Source organism: Zalophus californianus, chromosome 10 (genome assembly GCF_009762305.2).
Source record: "Zalophus californianus isolate mZalCal1 chromosome 10, mZalCal1.pri.v2, whole genome shotgun sequence".
In the NCBI taxonomy this organism is placed as follows: domain Eukaryota; kingdom Metazoa; phylum Chordata; class Mammalia; order Carnivora; family Otariidae; genus Zalophus; species Zalophus californianus.
Genome location: NC_045604.1, coordinates 105842005 through 105864979, shown reverse-complemented (window position 1 = coordinate 105864979; position 22975 = coordinate 105842005). Strand labels below are relative to the sequence as shown.

The 22975-nt window shown below is 57.3% G+C and overlaps 1 protein-coding gene across 1 annotated transcript; it reads right to left on the bottom strand.

Annotated features, from left to right (window-relative positions):
• Nucleotides 1–373: 373 nt before the first annotated feature.
• On the bottom strand, nt 374–7933 carry MYL10 (myosin light chain 10). The gene is made up of 6 exons (XM_027610527.1): nt 7787–7933; nt 7193–7268; nt 6205–6309; nt 2777–2855; nt 853–901; nt 374–551 (listed from the first exon to the last, which is right to left on the bottom strand). Exons 1-6 carry the CDS (start codon nt 7931–7933, stop codon nt 453–455), a joined length of 555 nt encoding a protein of 184 aa, XP_027466328.1. The 3' UTR covers nt 374–452.
• Between the last annotated feature and the right edge of the window lie 15042 nt (nt 7934–22975).

Below are 22975 nucleotides of genomic sequence, written 5' to 3'. Positions count from 1 at the left end.
TTCTTGTCCTGCTCACTGCACCACCTTCCAGCCCAGGGACAGGGTTGGCTCATCTGGGTGTCCCCCGGACCGGCACGGGGGTTTGGCGTGCCCTAGGTGCTCAATAAAAGCTTCCTAAATGAAGGCATGTCCTGTGGCCCAGCTGGGGATCATTAAAACTGTCAATTAGTTCTAAACACCAGCTCATCAGGAACATTTGAGCAAAGCCGGGGAAGTAAAAAAGTTTTGGAAAAACCAACAACGCAGGAATGTTTCGCTTTCTCCCCAACCGGAGCATTAATCACGAAAACTCAGGCCTTGTTAGCATTCTTTATTCTCGCTTTGCCCCTGAGCCACAGGGCGAGGGGAGCCTTTCCTTTGCACACGTTGGCTGTAGGGGGCTCCCCAGGGGTCACCCCCAAAATATGGCGGGTGTTTGCTGCCTCCCAGTGTTGGGGGGGGTCCCTGGCCTCCTAGTCTTTCTCCTCTCCGTGTGTGATGACGTAGCACAGGTTCCGGTAATCCAGGTTACCACACATATCTGGCGGGAAAGCCGCAAACATCTGCTTGACCTGGGGAAGGAGCAGGGAGTCAGCCTGGACTCGGGCGGAAGGGGGACCAGAGTCGGGGGGGGGTGTCACCCGAGGGCGTCAGGCAGAACGTGGCTCCCCTCTCTGCAGATGGAGGCAGGGATGGCCACGGGCCCACAGCCAGCCCCACTCAGCCTTGTCCCCCTCCAAGGAGTCAAAGGGCTCATCATGTCGGCATCTAAACAAGAGCTGTCTCTCGGGGAGGGGCTGCTGAGAAGGGCCTGGGCCGGGCAGGACCTCCCTTGGAAGATTCTAGGCAGTGCCCTGGAAAACACGTACTCACCTCCTCCTCACTGAACCGGTCGGCCTGGGTCATGAGCTTCTCTTTGATGCTGCTCGAGGGGAAGAGGAAGGGTCAAGTTCAGGGGAAGGGCCACCCCGGGCGTGCACATGCAGATCCCGGGTGGGGGGTGAGAGGGGACAGGCGGTGGGGATGCGTTGTGCCCCAGGAGGACGCCGGCCAGATGTCTGTGTGGCCTCAGACGGACCCCTCGATTTCTTCTAGACGCACCGCTGGTTCAGCCAGGGACTTGCGCTGACATGTGCATCGTGCCTTCGAGAGTACAACGGGCTTGCACTCGGCCGAGGCATGATAAAGCCTTGCCCAGGTCTCCTTTGCTCCTCGTAGCCCTGGGAAGCCAGGGCTATGAGCCCCCTTCACAGAGAAACTGCTGAGGTTCGGGAGATGTCAGGACCGGCAGTGACAGTGTGGGGCCAGAGCTGCCCGGGGGCCTGGAGGAGCGGCAGGAGGTGAAGCTCCAGAAGCCTGATGCCCCGGGAGCTTGGAGGGCTACCCCCCCCCCGGCCTCTCGGGGGGCACAGCGGGCAGGGAAAGGATCAGAGGGCTGAGCCAGGCCTGAGCGCCAAGTGTCCCGTGGCGCTGGCAAAGGCCAGCCCGCTAAGGACCGACACGCATTTTCCATTATTTATGTTACTGTGGGACAGTCACAGTTTCCGACTCTCTGAGCTGGGGACTGTTCACAGACTCCGTTTCAGCCAGAGCCTCCTCTGTGGCCTGCCTGGCAGGCAGCCACGTCTTCCAGGTCCAATAGCCCCGGGGCTGAGGTCTTCGGTTCCCAAACTGGGTCCCTGAAGTGTTCCTGGCCTGGCATTGCGGGGAGTGAGGGTGCGTGCCGGGAGAGGGGTTGGTCCAGACCACTCCTGGGGTTGCTCTCAGTGCCTCCTGGGGGTCCCCAAGATGGCTGTGGGAATCAGGGACCCTGAGGGAGGCGTGAAGGAGAGGGCCCCAGCCTGCAGAAACCCTGAACAACCCCTCACCTACCCCTGGGGAGCATGTGCCTCACAACTGTGGGGGGTGGGGGGTGGTGAGAAGGTGTGAGAGACAAGATGGACCTTGTCTGGTTTCACCCCCGTTCCACCCCCCCCCCCCCCGCCCTCTCCTGCCCTCCCCCGCCCGTCCCCATTACGGGATGATTCTACCGGGCAGCAAATCTAGCCTCAAAGCCAAGGCCTCAAGCATCACAGTAATCAGTCAGGAAGCATGTGCCTGGGGAGGAAATTCTGCCTGCCTCAGGCCACCCACAGGCCCAGTGAGACCTCGGAGGCTCTGAAGGGACTTCCCCAGGGACAGTTCAGTGTCCTAGCTCCTGCGCAGGCCGCCCCACCCACCACCCTCGGGTCTGCTCAGTGCTCTCACTGGGCTGAGGCACAGCAGACATCGGGGCCCCCACCTCCACAATGCCAGCCCAGTGGCCCCCAGGGCAGACCCGGAGTCCAGGGCTTGTTGCATGAGCTGCCCCACACAGGCCCTCTCTGTGCTCAGCCTCTCCCACCCAGCTTCCCCACGCCCTCCAGCCGCCCCCTTACCAGCCCCGCAAACGCCAAGCCCTATCCCTTCACAGCTATGTTCTGGCATCTAGAATGTTCCCTGCCCCAGCCTAGGCAACCCTTTGTTGCCCTTCAAGGCCCACCTCTACCACTGGGAAACCCACCCCTGGTGACCCTACACTCCCTATACACTTCCACACAGAAATGGGGACACTGGGTCCCAGAGAGGGGAAGGGGGGGGGGACACTGAGCAATGGCTGAGCTGGGCAGGGCAGTGCCCGCCTGGCTCCTGACCAGACACTGACCGAGCTGGGTGGGGGAGGAGACTGGGCCGCAACCCACCCTGACCTCACCCCAGCTCACTGATCACCTGAGCCTTTGGGGAGAGAAAAACCAAATGAAGGGCAGAGGGGACTTACAAATCAGCCTTGACGAAACCTTTCCCTGCGGTGTCAAACACCTTGAAGGCGTGGAGAATGGTCTCCTCCGGGTCCGTACCTAGAAAACAGCACATACAGGCAGGGAGAGAATGAGAGTGAAGAGCATAGGCCAGGGCTGGGGGCTGGGCTTCCTCCCCAACTTCTACTCCACAGTGGGAGCAAGAGAAGGGAGATTTCTGAGAAACAAGGAATAGGAGTAACGACCAAGAGCACTGTGTGTAGTTGTGAGCAGCCTGCTCAGCTGTACATGGAGACCCCAACTGAGCACTTACTATATGCTTAACCCTCCTGATGACTGGCCTGATTTTATAGGCAAAGAAACTGAAGCTCAGATTAGTGAGGTGGGGTTGGGGTAGGGGCACTTCTGGGGCTCCCTCGTGACCCGAGATGTGCACGAGAGCTGGCAGGTCCACAAAGACAGTGCTGTACTTGGGGGCTGAAGGCTGGGCTTGGGCAGGGGCACTGGAGGGTCTGCAACATGGTCCAGGCCAGAGATGGGGCGGGTGGAGGGCAGTGGGCTGGAGGAAGGGCAGAGCAGTTCTGGTTTGTCACCGACCCCCACACCCCGGTGTGGGCTTGGGGGAAAGATGTCATTAGAAGGAATGTCTATCACCACAACGGGATGGAAGAGCTAGCCCCTGGTTGTATGGATGGGGAAACTGAGGCCCAGAGAGAAGCAGGGTCTGGCCCAAGGCCTCACAGCTATGAATGACAGCAGGCGACCTGGTGACCCTTCCCTGATGCTCCCTCCCCTCTGTCACACTGCCACCCCGCTCACTGCAGACCAGGCATGTCCCCTTCCTTCCTCAAGGCTCAGCTCTGTTACCAGTGACATGGAGGGAAAGGTGTGTTTGCTGCCCACCTCCCAGGATCAGCTTGCAAAAGGGGTCATTAATGGTAAAGATCGGGTCAGACATTGATGGGTCACGGTCGCAAACCCCTCTGAGTGCTCTGTGCCATGTTGGCTCCCAGGAACCCCCCCCCACCCCCACCAGAACACCCCGTGCAGTAGGTATCGATGTCCCCAGTTTGTCAAAGAAGGAACCGAGACAGAGGACCTTGCCTGAGGTCCCCACGAAGAACGGGAGGAAGGGTCTGAAGCCGACTCTTTGGACTCCAGAGCTCCCTGCTGCTCTGTGCTCCTGCCTGCCAGACTGGGGCCTCCTCCCGACAGGATGCCATCTGAGTCACTCGGCGTCTCTGAGGCCGAGCGAGGGGCCGAGCCTGGTGCAAGTCTGGCCCCGCTGGCCTGGGAGTTCGGGGAGGGCACAGCCGTGGGCTTCCTCCGCCGAGGGCAGCAGGGAGCCCGTGTGCCCAGGCCAAGAGGCTCAGCCCAGGGTCCCTCTGGGGCAGAGCCCCAGGAACTCACCGCCTGGCCTGGGAAGCAGAGAGGGGGTGCCCCAGGGATTATGGTGGGGGGGCTGGTGGGAGGTCTTGGCCTCCCAGGGCATGTGAAGAGTGCTCGCTGCTGGGGTGGGCTGGCTCCAACCCACCTTCCTGAGGACCAGCAGCCCCGGGCTCAGGCCCAGGGCCCCCACAGTGACCACAGTCCAATCCTCCCCTCTCTCCCCCCAGAGAGGGTCTCTGCTCTGCGGACCGCAAACCACCCAAATGAATGGGCCACAGAGTGGCCATTGGGAATCACGTGACCAAGTGTCCTCATCCCAGTTAGAGGGATGACGGGGCCTGCTCCAGGCCCCCAGCTCCTGTCCCCACTGCTGGCCGAGTGTGCAGGCTCAGCCAAGTTCACGTGACAAGCTCAGACGGAGCCCCCATCCTGGGGCCCCCGCAAAACTGAGAAAAAAACTGCAGTCTCTTGGCCCCTGTGGGGGCCTGCCTGGCCCTGGGTCATGGCTCTTAGCTCAGCCGTGCACCCACGCGAACTTCAGGCCTCCCACGTAGAGTCACCAGCTAGAGTCCCTCAAGTCTTTCCCAGGAGTATACCTCTGCCCCAGCCCCACCCCCGGCTTCTGAGCTCTTCAAGGAGGAGGCCACGGTCCTGGGAATAAGCCCTAACGAGCTTCCCAGAGCTCCAGGCTCCCCTCCGGCTCCATGTCCGGCCCTCAGTCTCCCCGGGAGGGCAGGTCTATTGTTGGCCTTTAGCTCCAGGATCAGCCAGGACAGGGTGTGTGGAGGTTATTATACTTCCCAGCTGGCCTCAACCCACGAGACTATTAGGATTTCTTGCCAAACATAATCAGTGATGTGGCCAGGGTCACCCCCGGAGTGGGTCGAGGTGGCCCCAAAACATATGCCCATGTTCTCATCTCTGGAACCTGGAAATGTCACCTCACTTGAAAAAGGGGCCTTTGCAGATGTAAGGAAATGGTGCTGAGATGGGCAGACCATCCTGGGCTATGCCGATGGGCCCTAAATCCAGTGACAAGTGTCCCTCTAAGAGTGAGGGACAGGGAGATGGGCAGACAGAAGAGGAGGGGACAGTAGGACCACAGAGACAGGGAATGGAGCAAGGCAGCCACCGGAGGCCAGAAAAGGCACAAAAAAAAAATGGGGCTCTCCCCTCAAGCCCCTGATAGAGCCTCTTGCCGGATTTCGGACTTCCAGACGCTGGATCTGAGAGAACACATTGAGGCTTTTTTGAGCTGTCAAGTTTGTGGTTCTTTGTTAGAGCAGCCTCAGGACACCAACACAACCCCCATTTTACAGACATTACGAAAATGGAGGTGCAAAGCAGACAAGCCTGGCCCAAGGTCACCCCGCGGGGATCAGTGCGAGGGCATCCAGCAGGTGCAGGCCGAGGGTGGGTGGGGAGGAGTCTCACCTCCCAGGGCAGCCTCAGCCCAGGCTGGCCCCCTCCCTCTGCCCAGGGAAGCCTCGAGCCCAGGAAAACGCTACAAAGGGGCAGAGGGTAGCTCCCCGGGGCCCAGAGAGAAAGGGACAGTGTTGCCTGGACCACTGCCCTGACCCCACGCCCCCAGCCCAATGCTGCATCTCGGGAGGCACCATGGTTAGAGCCCAGAGTCGGGGTTAGGGTTCTATCCCCGCCACTTGGATGCGCGGGTGCCTGGCACAAGTATGGTGACACCTCTGAGCCCCTCGAGCTGTTCCCTGGAAGCTGTTTGAGTGGCCCTCCCGGAGCTGGGGTCAGTCGTAGTAACTTCCAGAATCCCGTTCCCAGCGACCCTCCTCCTGTTGGCTGTGAGGCAGGGCAGGTAAGGCGAGCCCAGGGGTAGGGAAGTGGGGCTGGGGCCCCTGGTGGGCAGAGGGCTCTCACACGAATTGTCCCCTCCCGCCCCCAGGAGGCCCTTCTCCTACCCTGGTGTAGAAGTGGAAACTGGGGTGGGTCCCGGGGGGCTGGCAGCTGGGGCCGCACCATGCTCCCAGCTGTCTGCCCGCAGAGCCGGGCTGCCCAGCCCCTCCCCAGGGCCACCTGGGGCCTCACTCACCCTTCAGCTTCTCCCCAAACATGGTCAGGAAGACGGTGAAGTTGATGGGCCCGGGGGCCTCCTTCACCATGGCCTCCAGCTCCTCGTTCTTCACATTGATGCGGCCTGGGGGAGGGGGAGGGACACCCAGGAGTGCAATGAGGGACAGAGGGGACCCTGCCTGCAGGCAGCCCAGGAAAGCAGAGCTCAGGACCAGGGAGCTTCCTGCAGGGTCTCCCAGCTCTACCCTCCCACCGCCCCCCCCAGTCCTCAGGCCCTGCCCACCTGCTGGGGAACCTTCAGAGGGGGACACATTCAGCCACAGCAAGGCTGCCCCCGCCCCCTGCTACCACCCTGGCCTCCCTGGACAGGAGAGCAAGTTGGTGATTATCTCCATCTCACAGATGAAGAAACTGAGGCCCAAAGAAGCTGAAGTGGAGGTGCATAGGGACCAGAAGACCTGGAGCTCAGAGCTCACGTGCCCCAGGAGGAGGTCATCCAGGGGTGGGTGGACTCTGGGGTTCCCCGTGGTCCCAGCGGACAATCACACCTCCGAGAGCTCAAAGCTTAGTTTAGACATGACTTGGTTATGCCCCCTTCCCCTGACCTGAACCCCCTCCCCATTCATGCCCTAAGTCCTCTCCTTGGGCCCTTAGAGAGGGCAAAAGCCTCCCCTGGCAGCTGAAACCCGGTAGCCTTGAGCCCTGCAGACGTGTCCGGCCTCCTCCGCCGGCATCTGCCACTGCTCTCTTGGCCCCTACCCCACCCCGGCCTCCTAAGCCAGGCCTTTGCATGGGCCATTTGTGCACCTGCTGCCCTCCCTGTGTCCTCGGCCCAAATCATACCTTCCAGGCACAGGCCACCCCTCCCCTGTGCCCCCACGGCCCCCAAGCCCCTCACACCCACTACAACTGCTGCCCTGGCCTGTCCCCAGGCACCCACTCTTTCCAGAAGGCCTGGGCTCAGTTCTGCCCCAAGCCCTGAGCCCCCGCAGCTGCTGGTAACCCACCCAAGGCAGCAAAGGTGTCCCTCAGGTCCTCCTTGTCGATGAAGCCATCCCGGTTCTGGTCCATGATGGTGAAGGCCTGGTGGAGACGTGGGTACTGAGCAGCCTCCTACCCACTCGCCCAAGCCCAGGCCCCTCCCCAGAACCCTGCTCCCCCAAGGGACTGTTGTCCTGCACACTGCTGCCTGGGTAACCTCTGGCCAGCCGGTGTCCTGGCTCAGCACAGCACCAGCACGAGAGTGTTGGCTGACCCACTCAGCTCCCACCGCACGCCAACACACAGCTGGGATGCCACGCCCACCCCTCGCTTCATGCTGCAGCAACCCCATTTTACAGAGAGGGAAACTGAGGCTCAGAGAGCAGAAGGACTCGCCCGAGGTCACGCAGCAAGCAAAGGCTCGGGTAGAGAGGGGCGGGGGTTGCCCAAAGACCACAAGTCACGTCTCCGGGCTCAGAGGCACACCATGGCGGCCTCTAAGGATAGTGACATCATCATCACCCCCAGGGACTGAGGGCCACCCGGGGCCTTGCCAGACCCCTGAGTGTTTCCATGCATTGCATTACTCCTCCCGGTGGCCCCAGAGGGCACTGACCAACCTCTTTAAACTCCTGGATCTGGGACTGATCAAACATGGAGAAGACATTGGAGCCGGCTCCACCTTCGGCTCTCTTGCGGGCTCTTCTGGGTGCCTGGGAGGTGCCAGGTGGGGTACTGCAGAAGGCCTTCCGCCGGAGGTCAGCCATGCACCCCGCCCGCCCCCCACACCTCCCCTCCCAGCGTGTCATGGTCCCGAACAACACGGCCACCCTGGGCCACAGGGTGCAGCAGACAGACGGGGCTCCTAAGGAAGCCTTGTGGATAAGGGGGGGTGGCATTTGTCCAGCCTGAGGCCAGAAACCTGGGGGCCCCCACCCCACAGGCTGGTCAGCGGCTTCCTGACCTGGTGGGGGGAGCCCAGGCGGTATAGCAGAAAGGACACAGTCCACCCCCATCTCCCTGCGGCCGTCCCACCTCGGGGCTCCCCTGCGCCCACCCAGGGCCCGGTTCCATCGGGAAACGTCTGCCCAGAGCTCAGAAACCATCTCCACAGCAGGTAGAGCAGGCGACCCCCCACACGGAGGGTCTCTGGCCAGCCTTCCTGCCTCCACATGCTTCTCTCAGGATATCAGGGGCCTGAGAGCCCACCATTGAGCATTCCCTGAAAGCTCTGGGTCCCCAAGACCCCCCCAGGGGGCCTCGCCCTCCGCGGCTATCACCAAGGACTTTCAGACTTGGCTCGTGAGGGGGGAAAGCGCAGCCCGGACTTCACAGGGCTGGAGGGGCAAGTGGGGTGTCCCCCCCAGCCCAGCGCCCCTGCCTCCATGTCAGTGGTGCCAAGCCACTGCCCACCGCACCCCAGAGCGCGGGCTTCCCCTGCCTCCCCCGCCCGCGGCCCCTGTGTGGTCTCCTCTCCCCGAGCTCACGCCTGTCCCCCCAGCCCGCGCTCACCCCCACTTCCCCTCCGGCTCCCAGGCTCAGGAGCAGCAGTAACGGCTGACTTATAATTAGCTTTTACTGGGTGCTTTGTCTCCACTAATCCTTTGAAACAGGGCTCACAGGGCAGCCAGGACGTTATGTGCTGTAAAACCTCTGTAATATTTATAAATCCCTTCAGACATCATAAAGAAAGGAACCTCCCTGCGGGGCTCATCTCACATAATTACATACACATTTCCCTCTGATTAATAAAAAACAATCACTTCCGTCTGTGGGATATTCTGCCCTCTCTCTCCTCAGACCTGCCCTTGGCCTGGGTGCCCCCAGCCCTGTCTCAGCCAGCCTTCCGTGTCCCTGTCGTGGACCGTCGCCCCACGGTGTGCCAGGCCCTCCTCCAGAGCCCCCAAGGGAGGACGGGATTGTTCTCTCGGATGCCCCGGGGGCACCCTGAGCCCCAGGGCCCTGAGCGGCCCCCTGCTCTCCCAGCCCAGCCATCTTGGAAATCGCCTTTTACAATGTGCCCCTAAAGAAACGAACATCTTCCTAAGGGAACACCTCAGGGCAGAAGGGGGTCACCCAGACCTGAGCAGCCCTGCGGTGTTGAGAACATCACTTGCCTGCTCTGAGCCTCAGTTTCCCCATTTATAAAACCAAGATGATGCCTACCTCAGAGCATCGGGACATTGATTAGGTGCCTGCTGCTGACTTCCAGCCAGGCCCTGTGCCCCGTCCTGGGGACCCAGTGCTGAATCAGACCCCGCCTTGTCCCCAAGGATCCCCCGGTCCAGCTGGGAGACAGATGATCAGTGGGGAGGGACGGACAGACACTGAGAACACAGAGAAGCCCTTATGCCATTGGGGCATTCATGGCAGACCTCCCCGGGGGCGGTGGCCTCTGAGCTGAGGCTTGACAGCCAGGTGAGAGTTCTCAGGCCAGGAGGGAGAGTGAAGGTGTGAGACAGGGGCACGAAAGAGCCATGCCACTGAGAGCCTGCGGGGACACCCAAGGGGCCAGAGACAGGGGGAGGGCAGCAGGGCAGGCCTCACACCAGTCCGCAGAGGACCCAGGCTATCCTGGAATATCAACCCTGGTTCCCCAGGGAACCATGTCCTCTTAATGGGAGCAGAGTCCTCCTGCTTCTGCCATGAAACTTCCAAGCCTCGCCCACCCTGTCTCCTTCCACCCTCCTCTTCCTCACTCCGACCTCCCCCACCATTGCGCCTCAGCAGCCCCCAATGGGTCCAGGAAGCAGAGATGCAAATTGGGACCTACATGGATAGACTGGCTGCCCATTAAGGACAGTCCAGGGTGGGTCAGCTGCAGGGATAACACCAAGGGTGAAGAAAAAGGTCCGGACTAGGGACAACATCAGGTCAAGGTCAAGGATGTCAGCAAGAGGAGCAAGGTCAAGGTCAGGGTGAGTTCAGGCATGAGGTGAAGGTCAGGATCACACATGAAGTCAAGGTCACAGGATGAGGTCAGGGTCAGGAGGCGGGGCAGCCCCAGCCTACCATGATCTGGAGAGCTCCCTCTCGCCGCAGCAGGGCCGGAGCTTCTCAGGGATGGCTCTTTAAATAGTGCTCTGGGTCCGGACGACAGTTTGGAGGATGACAAAGGAAAGGATGGAGGCCTCCGTGCCAGGCACCTGTTTGGGGCCATTCCAAGTGGGTGGGGTCCAGACACTGTCCAAACCACAGGATCTCCGCCTGTCCTGGGCCAACCGGATCTCTGCACCCAAGGGACAAAGGCCCAGGAAGGGGCCCTTGGCCGAGAACACATAGTATATTGAGGCCTGGAACCAGCTGGGAGGACTTGGCCTTGGGCCATTTGAGGTCAGGAGTTTCCAAGGCAGGGCCACCCACACCAGCTGGGAAAATTCAAGGCTGCAACAAGGCCCGACCCCTTGAGCTCTGTGACTCCGAGTGGGTCACCATCCTCGGGTGAAAAGTGGCGAGCACGTGTCACCCCCAGTCAGCTTGGGGAGAGGGTTTCTGCCTTGTAGTTGGTTACCAGGGCTACCATGACCCCCTCCAGCCCTCGGGCCACTGAAAATGTCTGGGGAGCTGAAAAAGCAAAGAGTCAGACAAAAGAAAAGTGGACGTGACCCCAACGAGGGAGAATTGGGAAATCAGATCCCCATTCCACGCTGGCCGCACATATCCCCGGCCGGGGCCCATCCCTACCAGGCCTGACCCAGCCCAAGAATTCTCCAGGAGATGTGCCAAGCCAAGTCTGCACCTGCCCCTGGCAGGCCCCCATGTGTCCAGTGCAGCCCAGCAGCCCCTGGCCGTCCAGCCAAGTTGGCTCCCATGTGGGACCCGCCATGTCTGATCGGCCGCCAGGGCCGGCAATGCAAGGCTCAGGCAGTGAGCCCACCCGTCTCCAGGTACTGCACAGCTTAACTGTCCCCGGAGCTGGTCTCCAGGCCACCAGGCCCCACGACGGCTGATCCCTGCCTTGGAGGAGGGAATGTGATGATGACAGTAAGAGGAGTAGCTAACATTTATAAAACACAGAAGGTCAGGCCGTGTTCTACAACACGTGACCTCAGAGCGAATCCTTACTCCACTTTCCAGGTGACAGAACTGAGGCTCACACAGGTGAAGTCACTCATCCAAGGCTGATAAGCCAGGGTGCCAGGATGAGTCTCTCTTTCTAGTGGTTCCAGAAGGGAGCTTCTGGAAGATTCTGCCCAACCCAGTGCTCACCTTCCTGACCTCTCTGGGACCTATGATGGAATCTTCCACCCTGAGCTGGGGTCAGGACTGCCGTGCCATCCCCTGACAGGGACCAATCACAAGCTCCACAGGCTCCGCAGGGACCAACACATGCTCCATGTTCCCCCACCCCGACCACGTGAGGAGGGCTTGCAGGTCTCAGTCCTGCCTTGACTGCTGTGGGAGATGGGCCGTGTGAGTGTGGCAGGTGCCTGCCCCTCTCTGGGTCCACGTGGTGGGACAGGTGGCCACCGTCCACACCGGCTACGGGGAGCCGCCTCTCCTTGCCTAGTCCACGAGCCTGGGCCTGGGGCCCCCTGGCTCTGGGCTTGCTGAACGGCGAGAGGTTGGCCATCTGGGGCTTTAACACCTGTTTCTTGCTGGCCGGCGGCCTCCTCGCACGAGGGCTCGATGCCACTAAACTCCTGCCTCTGGGGATCACCACCCAGGCCTCTCACCCTCGGAGGGGCTCCGGGGGGCTCAGGACAGTCCCGGGTGAGCGGAGAGCCCCCCAGCCTGCCGGGAGGAGGGAAATGCAAGAGGGAATGCCAGTGAGAGGCGGTTAAGTCACAACAGGGCTTCCAGGGGCTCAGCCCACTCGTCCTGCTGCTTTCCTTCCCTGGCCTCCCTCCTCCATGCTACAAAAGCAGGCAGAGCCGCTCAGAAAGCCGGTAGGGACTGTGAGAACTCACGGGAGAGATGGTTGGAGAACATCTGTCCCTGGGGCGAGCAGGGGTGTGGCGGGGGGTGGGCCTGCAGCGGCCGCGAGCAGGGGAAGCGCCATGAGAACGAGCTGGCCTCTGGAGTCGAGGGCCCGGGTTTGGAAGGCAGGTCCCCCCACGCTGACAAAACTCACGGCCCGTCAGCCGGGTGCGGCCGGGGCGAGTCTGTTGTTTGGCCCCGCAGACCACGGGGTGGTGGCCGGTTCCGGGGGTCAGAGAGACCCCAGAGGGGTCTGTGCTTTCAGCCGGCGGCCTCCCGGGAGTACGTAGCTTCCAAACTGGAATTCCAGGCCAGTCCGGGGAACTCAGAGGAGTACTAAGCCCCTTGTGAAGAGCACCCCACTTTCTAGAGGGCAACGTGAGCTCCCAGGGGTCACCAAACCTGGAAGGGAGCTTGAAAGACATCAACTGCCTTTGGCCTTGGCCCTCCCCCTGCAGGTTGACAGGTGTCACTCCCACCACAAGAGGGCAAGGTGGGCCAGGTGACCCCGCCTGCTACTCCTCACCCCTAACTCTCCCTTCCAACTCTTCACGGTCAGCCGGCCACCACCTCGACCTTCACCACTTTCCCAATGATTTGCAAAATCTTCTTTCTCCAAATCTTTGACCCTGGAGCATATTCCCCCACCCCAACCATGCCTCCATCCTCCCACTTCCTATCACCTCTCACCTCCTCCCAGAAGCCCTCCCTGCTTTCCCTCCCCTCCCTTCTCCCACTGGAATCACTGCTTCTCTCTGACCGCCACTCTGTAGATCAGCGACTACCTGCCTTTCCCTTGGCCTCGGGGCCTTATCATCATTGCTCCTTGGCCTCCAGCCACCTGGCCACTAGGAGCACAGAGGGGCCTCAGTAAATCAGGCTCCCAGGGGTTGTTCACACATAACCTTCCATGTGGGGAATCATTGTCATAGACTTTCTGGCTAGAGGGATCTCAGAGACCCAGTGGAATCTACTGGCCCCCTAAATCCAGCCCACGTAGCCCTGCTAGATGCTGAGCGTCCTTTGCAGTCTCTCTCAAGTGGCTCTTGCTTGCACACCGGCTGTGATGGGGAGCTCACCACTTCCACAAGCAAAGGCAACTCAAAATTGGCAAATGCTCATTGATTATCTACTGTGGCCCCACCCTGGTGTTCTGGGGGACTAAAAACTCATCCTCAACAAATCCCTGGGTTTGAATCATTTTAGTAACACAGTCAGACAACGCTGAGTTTATTCATTCATTCATCACATATTTATGGAGTATTTATGAGTGCTGAGCACTGAGGGGAAAAAAACAGGTATGGTTTCAAGAGTGAGGGGACGGAGCCCCATCGCTCATTCAGAGGAGGCACTAGGGGCTCGGGTCCATCAAACGAGGACTTGAGAATGAGGACAAAATGGGAGTTGTCATTGCTCTGCGAGAAGAGCAGGCGGATGTATGGAACATCCCAGAGCGCCCGCAGAGCTGCCCAGATATGAAGGCGTATGATGTGAGGGGCCAGGCAGGAGAGGGGAGCAGAGGGGCCAGGGCGGCTCAGAGGTGGCGGCCGAACCATCCAGAGGTGACCCAAGCAGGACCAGGCAAAGAGGTCCCAGACCTGGCTTGGAGGCTCCCTCTTCTGGTTTAGGGTGACTCCTGGCCCACTGGGCAGAGGGATCCTGCCCTTTGCCCCCCTTCAACCATCAGACCCGCAGCTCTTTTTACAGCAGGATGCTGTAGCCACAGGCCCCTTGAACCGGATGCATCATTCGTGCTTCTGCGGAGCAAGCGTGTTTGCCAGCCCGCCCGCCCGGCTACAGCTATAAAACAGGCAGGAGGCATTCCGGGAGACATTCTTCTTCACTTTAAAGGTTTCCCGGTCTTTCCTAAGTGGCTCCAAATTAGAGGAAGGCTCCAGACAGGGGCGGGACTGGGGAGGAAGGGACACCAGGGAGTTTGGGAAAAGACAGACCTCCCCCTAATTGTCTTCAAGATCTCAGCCATCCCATCTGGTAATTAGGGAGTTGACAGTGCAAAAGGCAATTTCCTTTGGGGTAAGAGGGAGAAAACAGCTAATTGGCTCTAAGTCTGGTTTCTGGTTTCTGCCTGCACTATTAACTACAGGCTGCTCTGGCCTGACCCGGACTCTGGCCCTGGTCACTCGGAAGTAGGGAAGGGGAAACCCGGGGAACCATGCTGCCTTGGGCAGGCCAGAAAGGGCATGCAGTGGCCCCTTCTGGATTCTGAGTGGGGAGGATCATCCTCCAGGAACAGGCACTTCCCTGGTATTGGGGCCCTGCCTCCTAGAGCTTATTTGGAGAGCCTCTGGGGTGGGGTGGGGTGGGGGGAACTGCCCCTCTGCTCACTCTCTAATTTCATTACTGAGGATGTGATGGGGGGTGAGGGATGGTGAGAAGCGAGTATCAGAACCCAGACCTCCTGACCCCCAGCTTGCAGGAGATCCTTCCCATGTGCCCACATCTCCTTTCTCAGACCCAAGTGGCTGCAGAGGTGGACAGGGTTGGCCTGGTGACCAGTTACAACCGAGAGAGTTCAGGGGTCCAGCCACGGAAGCATGGGCCTCTCAGTGCAGCATTACACACCCAGAGAATGACAGTGACATGTCTTCCCAGCCAAGGTAGCCACAAGGCCAGTTGGACCGAGGACCAGCTCGGGCTGAGTTGTTGCAGGGACTCAACAGCAGAGGAGCAACCTAGGGACTGTAGTTCATAGTCAGCTCAACTGAGACATGTGGTTATAAAAGTGAACCTATCCTTGGGCTGCATTAATAGAGGTCTAAGTCGTCAATCCAGGGAGGTGACCGTGCCACCTTCCCCTGACCTACACAAACAACAGAAGACCTGAGCTTGTTCCTAGTACTGTGCTTTAGGGAGGGTGCTTTTTGGAGGATAGCAGCATGTAGTCACATGAATCTCGGCTGAGGGCCTAGGGGCTCTCAGCTGGAGAGAAGCAGCTTTAGTGGGGAGCCTCACTGTGGCAGCTTTTTCAGTTTACCAGCCAGGACCAGCACTCAGCTCTACAGCTTCCATCTTCCCTCCTCCTAGTGTCTGTAGCCAGGCTCACCACCCCTCTCCAACCTTGGCCCACTGGGAAGAACTTTCCCTCTTAAGTGACCCCACTTAAACCCCATCGTTTGGGCTATTAGCTATTGCTATGTAAAGAATCACCCTGAATTACAGTGGTGCGGTCACAGGTTCTGTGGGTCAGAAATTCAAGAAAGGCATAGCGAGGATCACTTATGTCTGCTTCATAACATCTGAGGCCACAGCTGGGAAGACGTCAAGGCTGGGGATGGCTGGCGGCTGGTTCCAGAACCATCCAAGGCTTGACGGCTCACATGTTTGGCAAATAAAGTGGAAGCCCGGGGCTTCCTGCAAGCTAAGCTCAGAAGTCACAGAGTGACACTTCTATGCCACTCTCTTGGTCAAAGGAGAGTCACCAAAGCCTGCCCAGCGCCAAGGAGAGACCTTATAGACCCTACCTCTCGATGGAATGCGCCGAAGAATTTGCAGGCCCATCTACAACTGCCACTCCCAGCCAGCCCGGGGCTCAGGGGAACTCAGAATGTGGCCCAAGGTCACCGACCTGGTAGGTAGAGGAGCCGGAATTCAGAGCCAGTCTGGAGGGACTCTGTCCCTCAGAAAGTATGTGAGCCCAGGAAGGCTTTCCAGAAAGTTCACCTGGGGCCAGACAGTGTGGCAGGCGGTCACTCTCTCTCCACAGCCGGAAGGCCTGAGTTTAGAAAGGGTCCAGAGCAGAGATGAGAAGCCAGGCCCCCTTGTTCACAAAGAGGCGGGCAGCCCTTATCCCATTGGACAGATTGGGAAACTGAGGCCTGGAGCAGGAAAGGGCTGGGTCAGGGTGCCACTGGGAGGCTTATACCCCATCCCCCAGGGGCTTCCTAGGAGCAGAGCAGGGGGAGGTGAATGGGCCCTCCCCTGAGACGTGCATCCCGGCACCAAATGGTGGCTCAGGCAGTGCTGGGGCTTGGGGCCCTCCCAGGGCCCCGGAGGCTGCCAAACAGGCCCAATTTGCTGTACTAATATGTGCTTTCTGCTGCTTGGAGCTTCCTCACACCCTCTCCTGTGAGCCGAGCCAGCGGCAACAGAACAAACTATAATTATGTCAAGCCACACCCTGCTGCCCTAGCTTAGCAATTAGCCAGGTTGCCCAGCATCCAGAAGCTTCCACCCCAGCCTGGCTTGGGGTGGAGTTAATCAGAAGCTGGGCGGTGGGTGGGCTGCTTTTTAAAGCCCCCACACATACCCTCCCCCAGAAATGAACCTGCAAATGGGGCTTCCTTCCCCAGGCAGCCACCTATGGCTCCAGCCAGACCTCAGTCACCCTCTGAGGGAGCTCACCAAGCCAGGAACCCCCCCCCCCCCGCCACACACATACATATGCCGGGACCCAAAACGGTGGAGGGGACAGTGGAGAGCAGAGCCTCCCTGGAAGACATCCCTCCCTGGTGCCCAGGCTCCTGGGCTGATCTGTAGGGACACTGGCAGAACAGCCACAGTCTGAGCATGACTTTGAAATCAGATAGACCTGGGGGCCAGTCCTGCCAGGCGCACCTGCTCTGTGACCTCACACATCACTCAAATTCCCCAAGGTCACCGTGTCTTCCCCCAGAACACAGAACGAGTGGCGTTCCCTTTGCAAGTTTTGTCACGAGGCTTAAGAGCATTGTGCCTGGAACGTGACTGGTGCTTAACCTCCGTGGCTACGAACGAACGCTGTCTGGTCATTGGCAGAGGACGTGGCTGTCAGTGACAAGGTCCCGAACTCCCCCCAATTTCAACTGCGCGGCCCAACTCTCCTCGGCCCCAGTGTATATGCGGATCATTATGTCACGGAGCCTCCAGAAGGTGAATTCCTGAGGAACGCTGGGTCTGCCTCACCCCGAAGTGGGGCTGCCTGGCTCCCCTCAGTGGGTCCCCCAGTTCCGCAAGGAGCCAGGTTCTTTATGCCTTATTCTCTGCCTCTCTCCCTGCCACTTTCAAGGGATGTGGGGTGTCCCGCTTGTGCAGAACTCTGGCTTCTGGAAGGAATGGCAGGAGGGGATGCTGAGGGTCTCATCAGAACTTTGTTTCAGCCGGGTTTCAGCCCTTCATCTCTCTCCTGTGTTTGCCTGAGGCCTGGGTTGCCCTCTTGGCCTCTGTCTGATTCCAGGCCTCAATCTGACCAACCCTTTTTGATCTAGAATCCCAGGTGTCCAGTGATTCTGAATATTGCCTCTGCTGCAGGAGACCAAGGCTCCTTGCACATGGCCCACAGTGACCCCCATGTTTCAGTCTTCAATCCCACACCTCCAGAGCCAGTCACTGAGGCAGGCGGATACTCACCTGTGACTGCATCCACCTAGAACCTACACTACAATAGAAATGGCAACCTCTGCCGCTGAGCAGTGCACAACCCAAATGGCCGTACGTGGCAAGCCTTCTCCAAGGTGCATATTCTCATCTCCTTCTCTCAACCAAACATGATACATGTCCTGAGGGCTCAGGTCCAGCCACCCAACTGACCTCTCCTGTGGGACTGCTATCCCAGCAGGATGATGCTCTCTGTGAAGTAGAGGAAAGACTCCCTCTCTACTTCCTTCTGGGTTGGTGCTATCCTAGAGTTCTGAATACAGTTCTGGCCTACTTTGTGGGAGAAACAGATACACTGAAGGAGAGTTTGCTGGAACTCAGGAGATATTGTCCGGGTCCGGCTGGGGCTGAGTCAGCAGATGGCCCAGCAGAATTTCTCAGACCTCAGGTTTACAGAACTGGATTCATCATGATTGCTGCTCATGGGACACCCTCATCATTGGCTCATGCTTGGCCTTTTCGTTTTCTTCATTTAACTGAATGATTGATTGATTGATTGATTGATATAATGAACACCCATGAACCCACCATCTGACCCAGTAACTAGAACATCACCAAAACTTCTATCCTATTCATCTGTCAGAAGCCATCCTGAAGTTTGTGCTTATCACTCTCTTGCTTATTTTTATTTTATTACAAATTCATGTATGCTTACATAATACATTGTTTAGCTTTGTTTATTTTTCTTCTTTCTTTCTTTATTTTTTTAAGTAAGCTCCACACCCAATGTGGGGCTTGGACTCACAACCCTGGGACCAAGAGTCACATGCTCTACCAACTGAGCCACCCAGGTACCCCCTGCTTTGCTTATTTTTAAACTTTAACATACAAGTACAGCAAAAGTCTTCTGGGACTTGCTTTTTCACTCAACATTATATTACTAAGTATGGGAAATTGAATGACTGGCTCCAATATTTCTCTGCTCACAGGCCAGCACCGTGGGTAGACTATTTCCTTGCCCCAAGACTTTGGGCTTGGCCACGTCATGCTGTAAGGTTTAAAAATTCAAGTCCTGCCTTTTCATCTTTGAGCAGAGCGCTGCTCATCAAGCCACAGACTTTTGGCCGAGGCAGGGCTGCCAGCCAAGCTCGGTCTAGATCAGCTGAGATCAACCAAACCCCAGCCAAGCTGTAGATACATGAGCATGAAGGACTGTCACTGGAGACTTGGGGTGATTTGTTATGCAGCATTATCATGTCCATAGCTAACCATTACACCAAAACTCATCTGTGTTGTCATATGAAGCTGTATGTAGCTTATTCTCATAAACCTTGGTCATGACCATAGCACCATGGTCACCCCTTTGCTGTCATGAACAATGCTGCCTTGGACATTCTTACAAAGGTCTCTTGGTGCACGTGAGGAAGAGTTTCTCTTGGGAATATAGTGAGAAGTAGAAATGCACATATTCAACGTCACAAGGTAATGTCAAATGGTTTTTCAAAATGGCTGTATTGCTTTTCAGTCTCACTAGCTGGGTATGAGACTCTGGTGTATGAGCCCCATCCTCTCCAACGCCTAATGCCAGACTCATTAATTCTTGCCCATTCAAGGGGTCTACTTGGTATCTAATGGCATATGGGTGGAATTGTGTTTCCCTGAATAGATATGTTGGGATCCTCCACCGAGCTCCCCTCCCCGGACCTCAGATTGTGGTCTTATGAGCCCACACCGTGACCTTGGACTTTTGGCTTCCGGGAGCTGAGAGATAATGACATTGCATTGTCGAAGTCCCACAGTTTATGGCACTTTGTTACAGTAGCTCCTGGAAGCTAATACACCCAGAGATCTTAATTCACACCTATCTGATTACTTCGTGGGGTTGGACCTGTCCTCTTGTGTTTATTGGTCGTTTTTTTAAATTCTTGTATGAAATGCCTATTCTGGTCTGTTGGCTATTTTTCTATTGGGTTTGCTTCGTACCGACTTACGGGAATTCCTTATTTATTCTTGATATCAGCCTTTGTTGGCATTTTCTCCATTTACAGCTTGTGTTTTTATTTTCTTTAGAATGTCTTTTTTATGGGGGTGCCCAGGTGGCTCAGTTGGTTGAGAATCTGGCTTTTGATTTCGGCTCAGGTCATGATCTCAAGGTCATGGGGTGGAGCCCCGCATCAGGCTCTGCACTGTGTCGAGTCTGCTTGTCCCTCTCCCTCTGCTCCTCCCTCCACCCCCTCTCTCAAATAAATAAATAAAATAAAATCTAAAAAAATAAATAGAGTCGCCTGGGTGGCGCAGTCGTTAAGTGTCTGCCTTCAGCTCAGGTCACGGTCCCAGGGTCCTGGGATCGAGCCCCGCATCGGGCTCCCTGCTCCACGGGAAGCCTGCTTCTCCCTCTCCCACTCCCCCTGCTTGTGTTCCTTCTCTCACTGTGTCTGTCTGTCGAATAAATAAATAAAATCTTAAAAAAAAAATAGAATGTCTTCTTATGAATAAAAGTTCTCCATTTTAATGTAACTGAATTTCTCCATCTTTTCTCTGAGGACTGGTGTGCCTTCTTTATTAACAGCAACTAACACCAGCAACGGTTGGTACTACATTTTCTCTAACGGGGATAAGTTACATTATGTCAAATTCACATGCTAACATACTGCATTGCAGTTATAATCATATTTCAGGTGAATATTATGATATCAAAAGACAATCACATTATAATAAGTAAAAATAGCAAGTGACAAAATATCACACAGGAATTCTATTTTGGTGTGTGGCCGGAGGCACTGAAACCTGCCCGCCTTTCAATAGGCCCAGACTCGGAATAAAAAGCAAATGATTCGAGTTGGGTCCATCCCTGCAGGGAAGAGAAGAGAGCCCTTTACTGCTGGGGCAGGTTTATTGTGATCAAGCCGGGCTCCCGCCGGCAGATCCACCCTTCCAAAGGGAGCAAGGCCAAAGCTGCACCTGCCAAGGGTATAGTATATTCACCTTGATTTGAAATTGGCCTGTGTTCTTCTGAGAGAGAAATCATGAAAACAGTGCACGCTTTGGCGAGATGTGCATCGCTCTTGTCCTTCTGAGGACGATCGCGTAGCTCCCTCCAGCCGGGCCCACGCGCCCACCTTCATCCCAAACAAGGCACCAGAATGGGGTGGGGGGTGGGGGGGCAGATGGGGAGGGTCAGAAGTGTTCTATCAGGGAAGTTTAGGAGCAACATTCTGTTGGAAGGAAGGACTTGAACTGAAGTTAAAATTCATAGAGGGGCGCCTGGCTGGCTTGGTCAGTAGAGCATATGGGACTCTTGATCTCAGGGTCCTGAGTTCAAGCCCCACATTGAGCTTGGAGCCTACTTAAAAAAAAAGTTAAATTCATATGACAAAATGCCCTGATTACCTACACTGTCTATTTCAGGGGCGGGGGAAGAGCCGAGGGCGGGGCCAGGGGTGGGGCGGGGGGGCTCTTGTGGAGACTGGTAGGAGACCTAAAATGCCCTAAAGTCACCACTTGTGCCTTGTCTGGTCTAGAGCCAGAGGGTGAGAATTTCTTTCTCCGGAGGGGAGGGGAGGAGTATCCAGGACAGGAAGGCAAGGCCCGGGATGCAGCAGACAGAGGGATCACGTGGAGAGTGGGGAAGAGGGAGAGGGTGGGAAGAGGGCCCTTCCCCTAAGGAGGATGCCTCCCTACAGATGATGAACTGCACAGAGTTTCATGTGTTCCAAGTTTTCTTCCTCCACACTGTCCTGCCATCCAGAATCCCAACCTCGGGGGAAAGGGGGGAGGGTCCCTCTGGCCTGGATGTCCCACCTCACCATCCACCTGCCCAGGGGACCGTGATAGTTAATTCTATGTGTCATCTGGACTAGGCCATGGTGCCCAGGTACTTGTGAAATATTATTCTGGATGTTTCTGTGAATGCGTATTTTAGATGGGATCAGATTGGTGGACTTTGGGTAAAGCAGATGCCCTCCATAATGTGGGTGGGCCTCATCCAATCAGTTGAAGGCCTTAATAGAACAAAAACTTACCTCCCCTCAGCAAGAAAGAATTCTGCCATCAGATTGCCTTTGGAATCAGACTGTAACTTTCCCCTGGGTCTCTAGCTGCCGGCCTACGCTGCAGATTTTGGGACTTAATGGCATCCACAATTACATGGGCCCGTTCCTTAAAATAAATCTCAGTCTCTCTGTCTCTGTGTCTCTGTCTCTGTCTCTCTCTCTCTCTCTGGAGGAGGAATAGCTGCAGGAATCAGGTGAGCCTGGGCTGGCTTGGGGCAGAGGGAGAAGTTAGGTTTTACTCCACCTAGGGAGGGATACAAGGTAGTGAGCTCCCCCATTGCTTCCAGAAGCAGCCAGGGGAGGAAATGTCAAACCTGGTATATAAGAAGTGCTCAGTTAATATTGTCAGATGAATGGTGAGTGAATAAAGGTTGTGGAGGGGTCTCCAGCCCTGCGGGATCAGAGCGGGGGGAGGGTGTATACAAGACTGAACTCTCAAAGACAAAGACAGCAAGGGCTTTCCCTCTCTCCCTGCTCCACCTCAGACCCTGGGCACATCGGGGTTTGCAGGGAAGCCTCCCAAGGTCATGATCCTGCTCCTACCCAACCCTGGGGCACAGAGATGCAACGCCTTACGTTGACCTCAGGGTACTCACCCTGTGGGGAGCCTGCAAGGCGCCCCGAAGTACCAGGGACACTGTTTGAAGTCCCGGCACCTTCTAAGGATTGAGTTTAACAAGCTGGGTGCTACGGGCACCTGGATGAAAGACGCTATATAAAAACAGGAGATAATTACCAATTAAAGCCGTTTTCTTAGAAACAGGAAGGTCCCATTTGCCAAGAGTAAACAGTGGGGGCAGGCCCTGCCCGGGCGGAGGACTCGACGGCTGGGAGAGTCATTCTGGGTGGGCTCAGAAGCCAGTGTGAGTCAGAGCCCGGGGTCAAGTGGGGCCAGAGCTCCTTCCCCCTGAACCCTGCAGGTAAGAAGTCAGCAGAGATGCAGGAGCAGGGCCCCCCCAGGACCGCCACCCTGCTGCCCTCTACCCTGCCTGGCAAGAGTGAAGGAAGGACTGCACCAAGCCCAAATGGAGGGGCCGCTCCCTCTCATTCAGGGGCACCCCGACATCCTCTGCAGGATGTGACAGACGGGGGAAGCTGGTCCTGTGCCTCCTGTTTCTTCATGTCACAAATATCTATTGAGCCCCTCCCGTGTGACGCTGGGTGCTCGGGTTATAGCAGTAGACAAGAGACGTGCGTGCCTGCCATCCCAGGGCTAACCGTCCAGCCGCCAAGCCTCACTGGTGCTTACGATGGACCAGGCACTGTGTCCAGGGTTTTAGCTGGGCTGGCCCAACTAACCTTCACCCCAACCCTAGAAAGTTACGGCCCCATTTACAAAGGAGGCTAAGTGACTTCCCCAGATCACCCAGCTAGTAAACCAGATGCCCCAGGCTGGGAGCTCATAACCACTGTAGGGCAGTGCCTGCCCCGAGTTCCTGCCCTGCCTGCAGCTGGAGGCTCTCTAGCCTTCAAGGGGCCCACGTCCTGCAGATTCCCAGCCTCCAGGTGGACCCGGACCACTCC

Coding starts and splice junctions, on each gene's coding strand:
- MYL10 (XM_027610527.1), bottom strand. CDS start 7,933: ATGGCTGACCTCCGGCGGAAGGCCTTCTGCAGTACCCCACCTGGCACC. Junction 7,269..7,786: donor AGATCCAGGAGTTTAAAGAG/GTTGGTCAGTGC, acceptor CGTCTCCACCAG/GCCTTCACCATCATGGACCA. Junction 902..2,776: donor GGTTTCGTCAAGGCTGATTT/GTAAGTCCCCTC, acceptor CCCCTCGAGCAG/CATCAAAGAGAAGCTCATGA.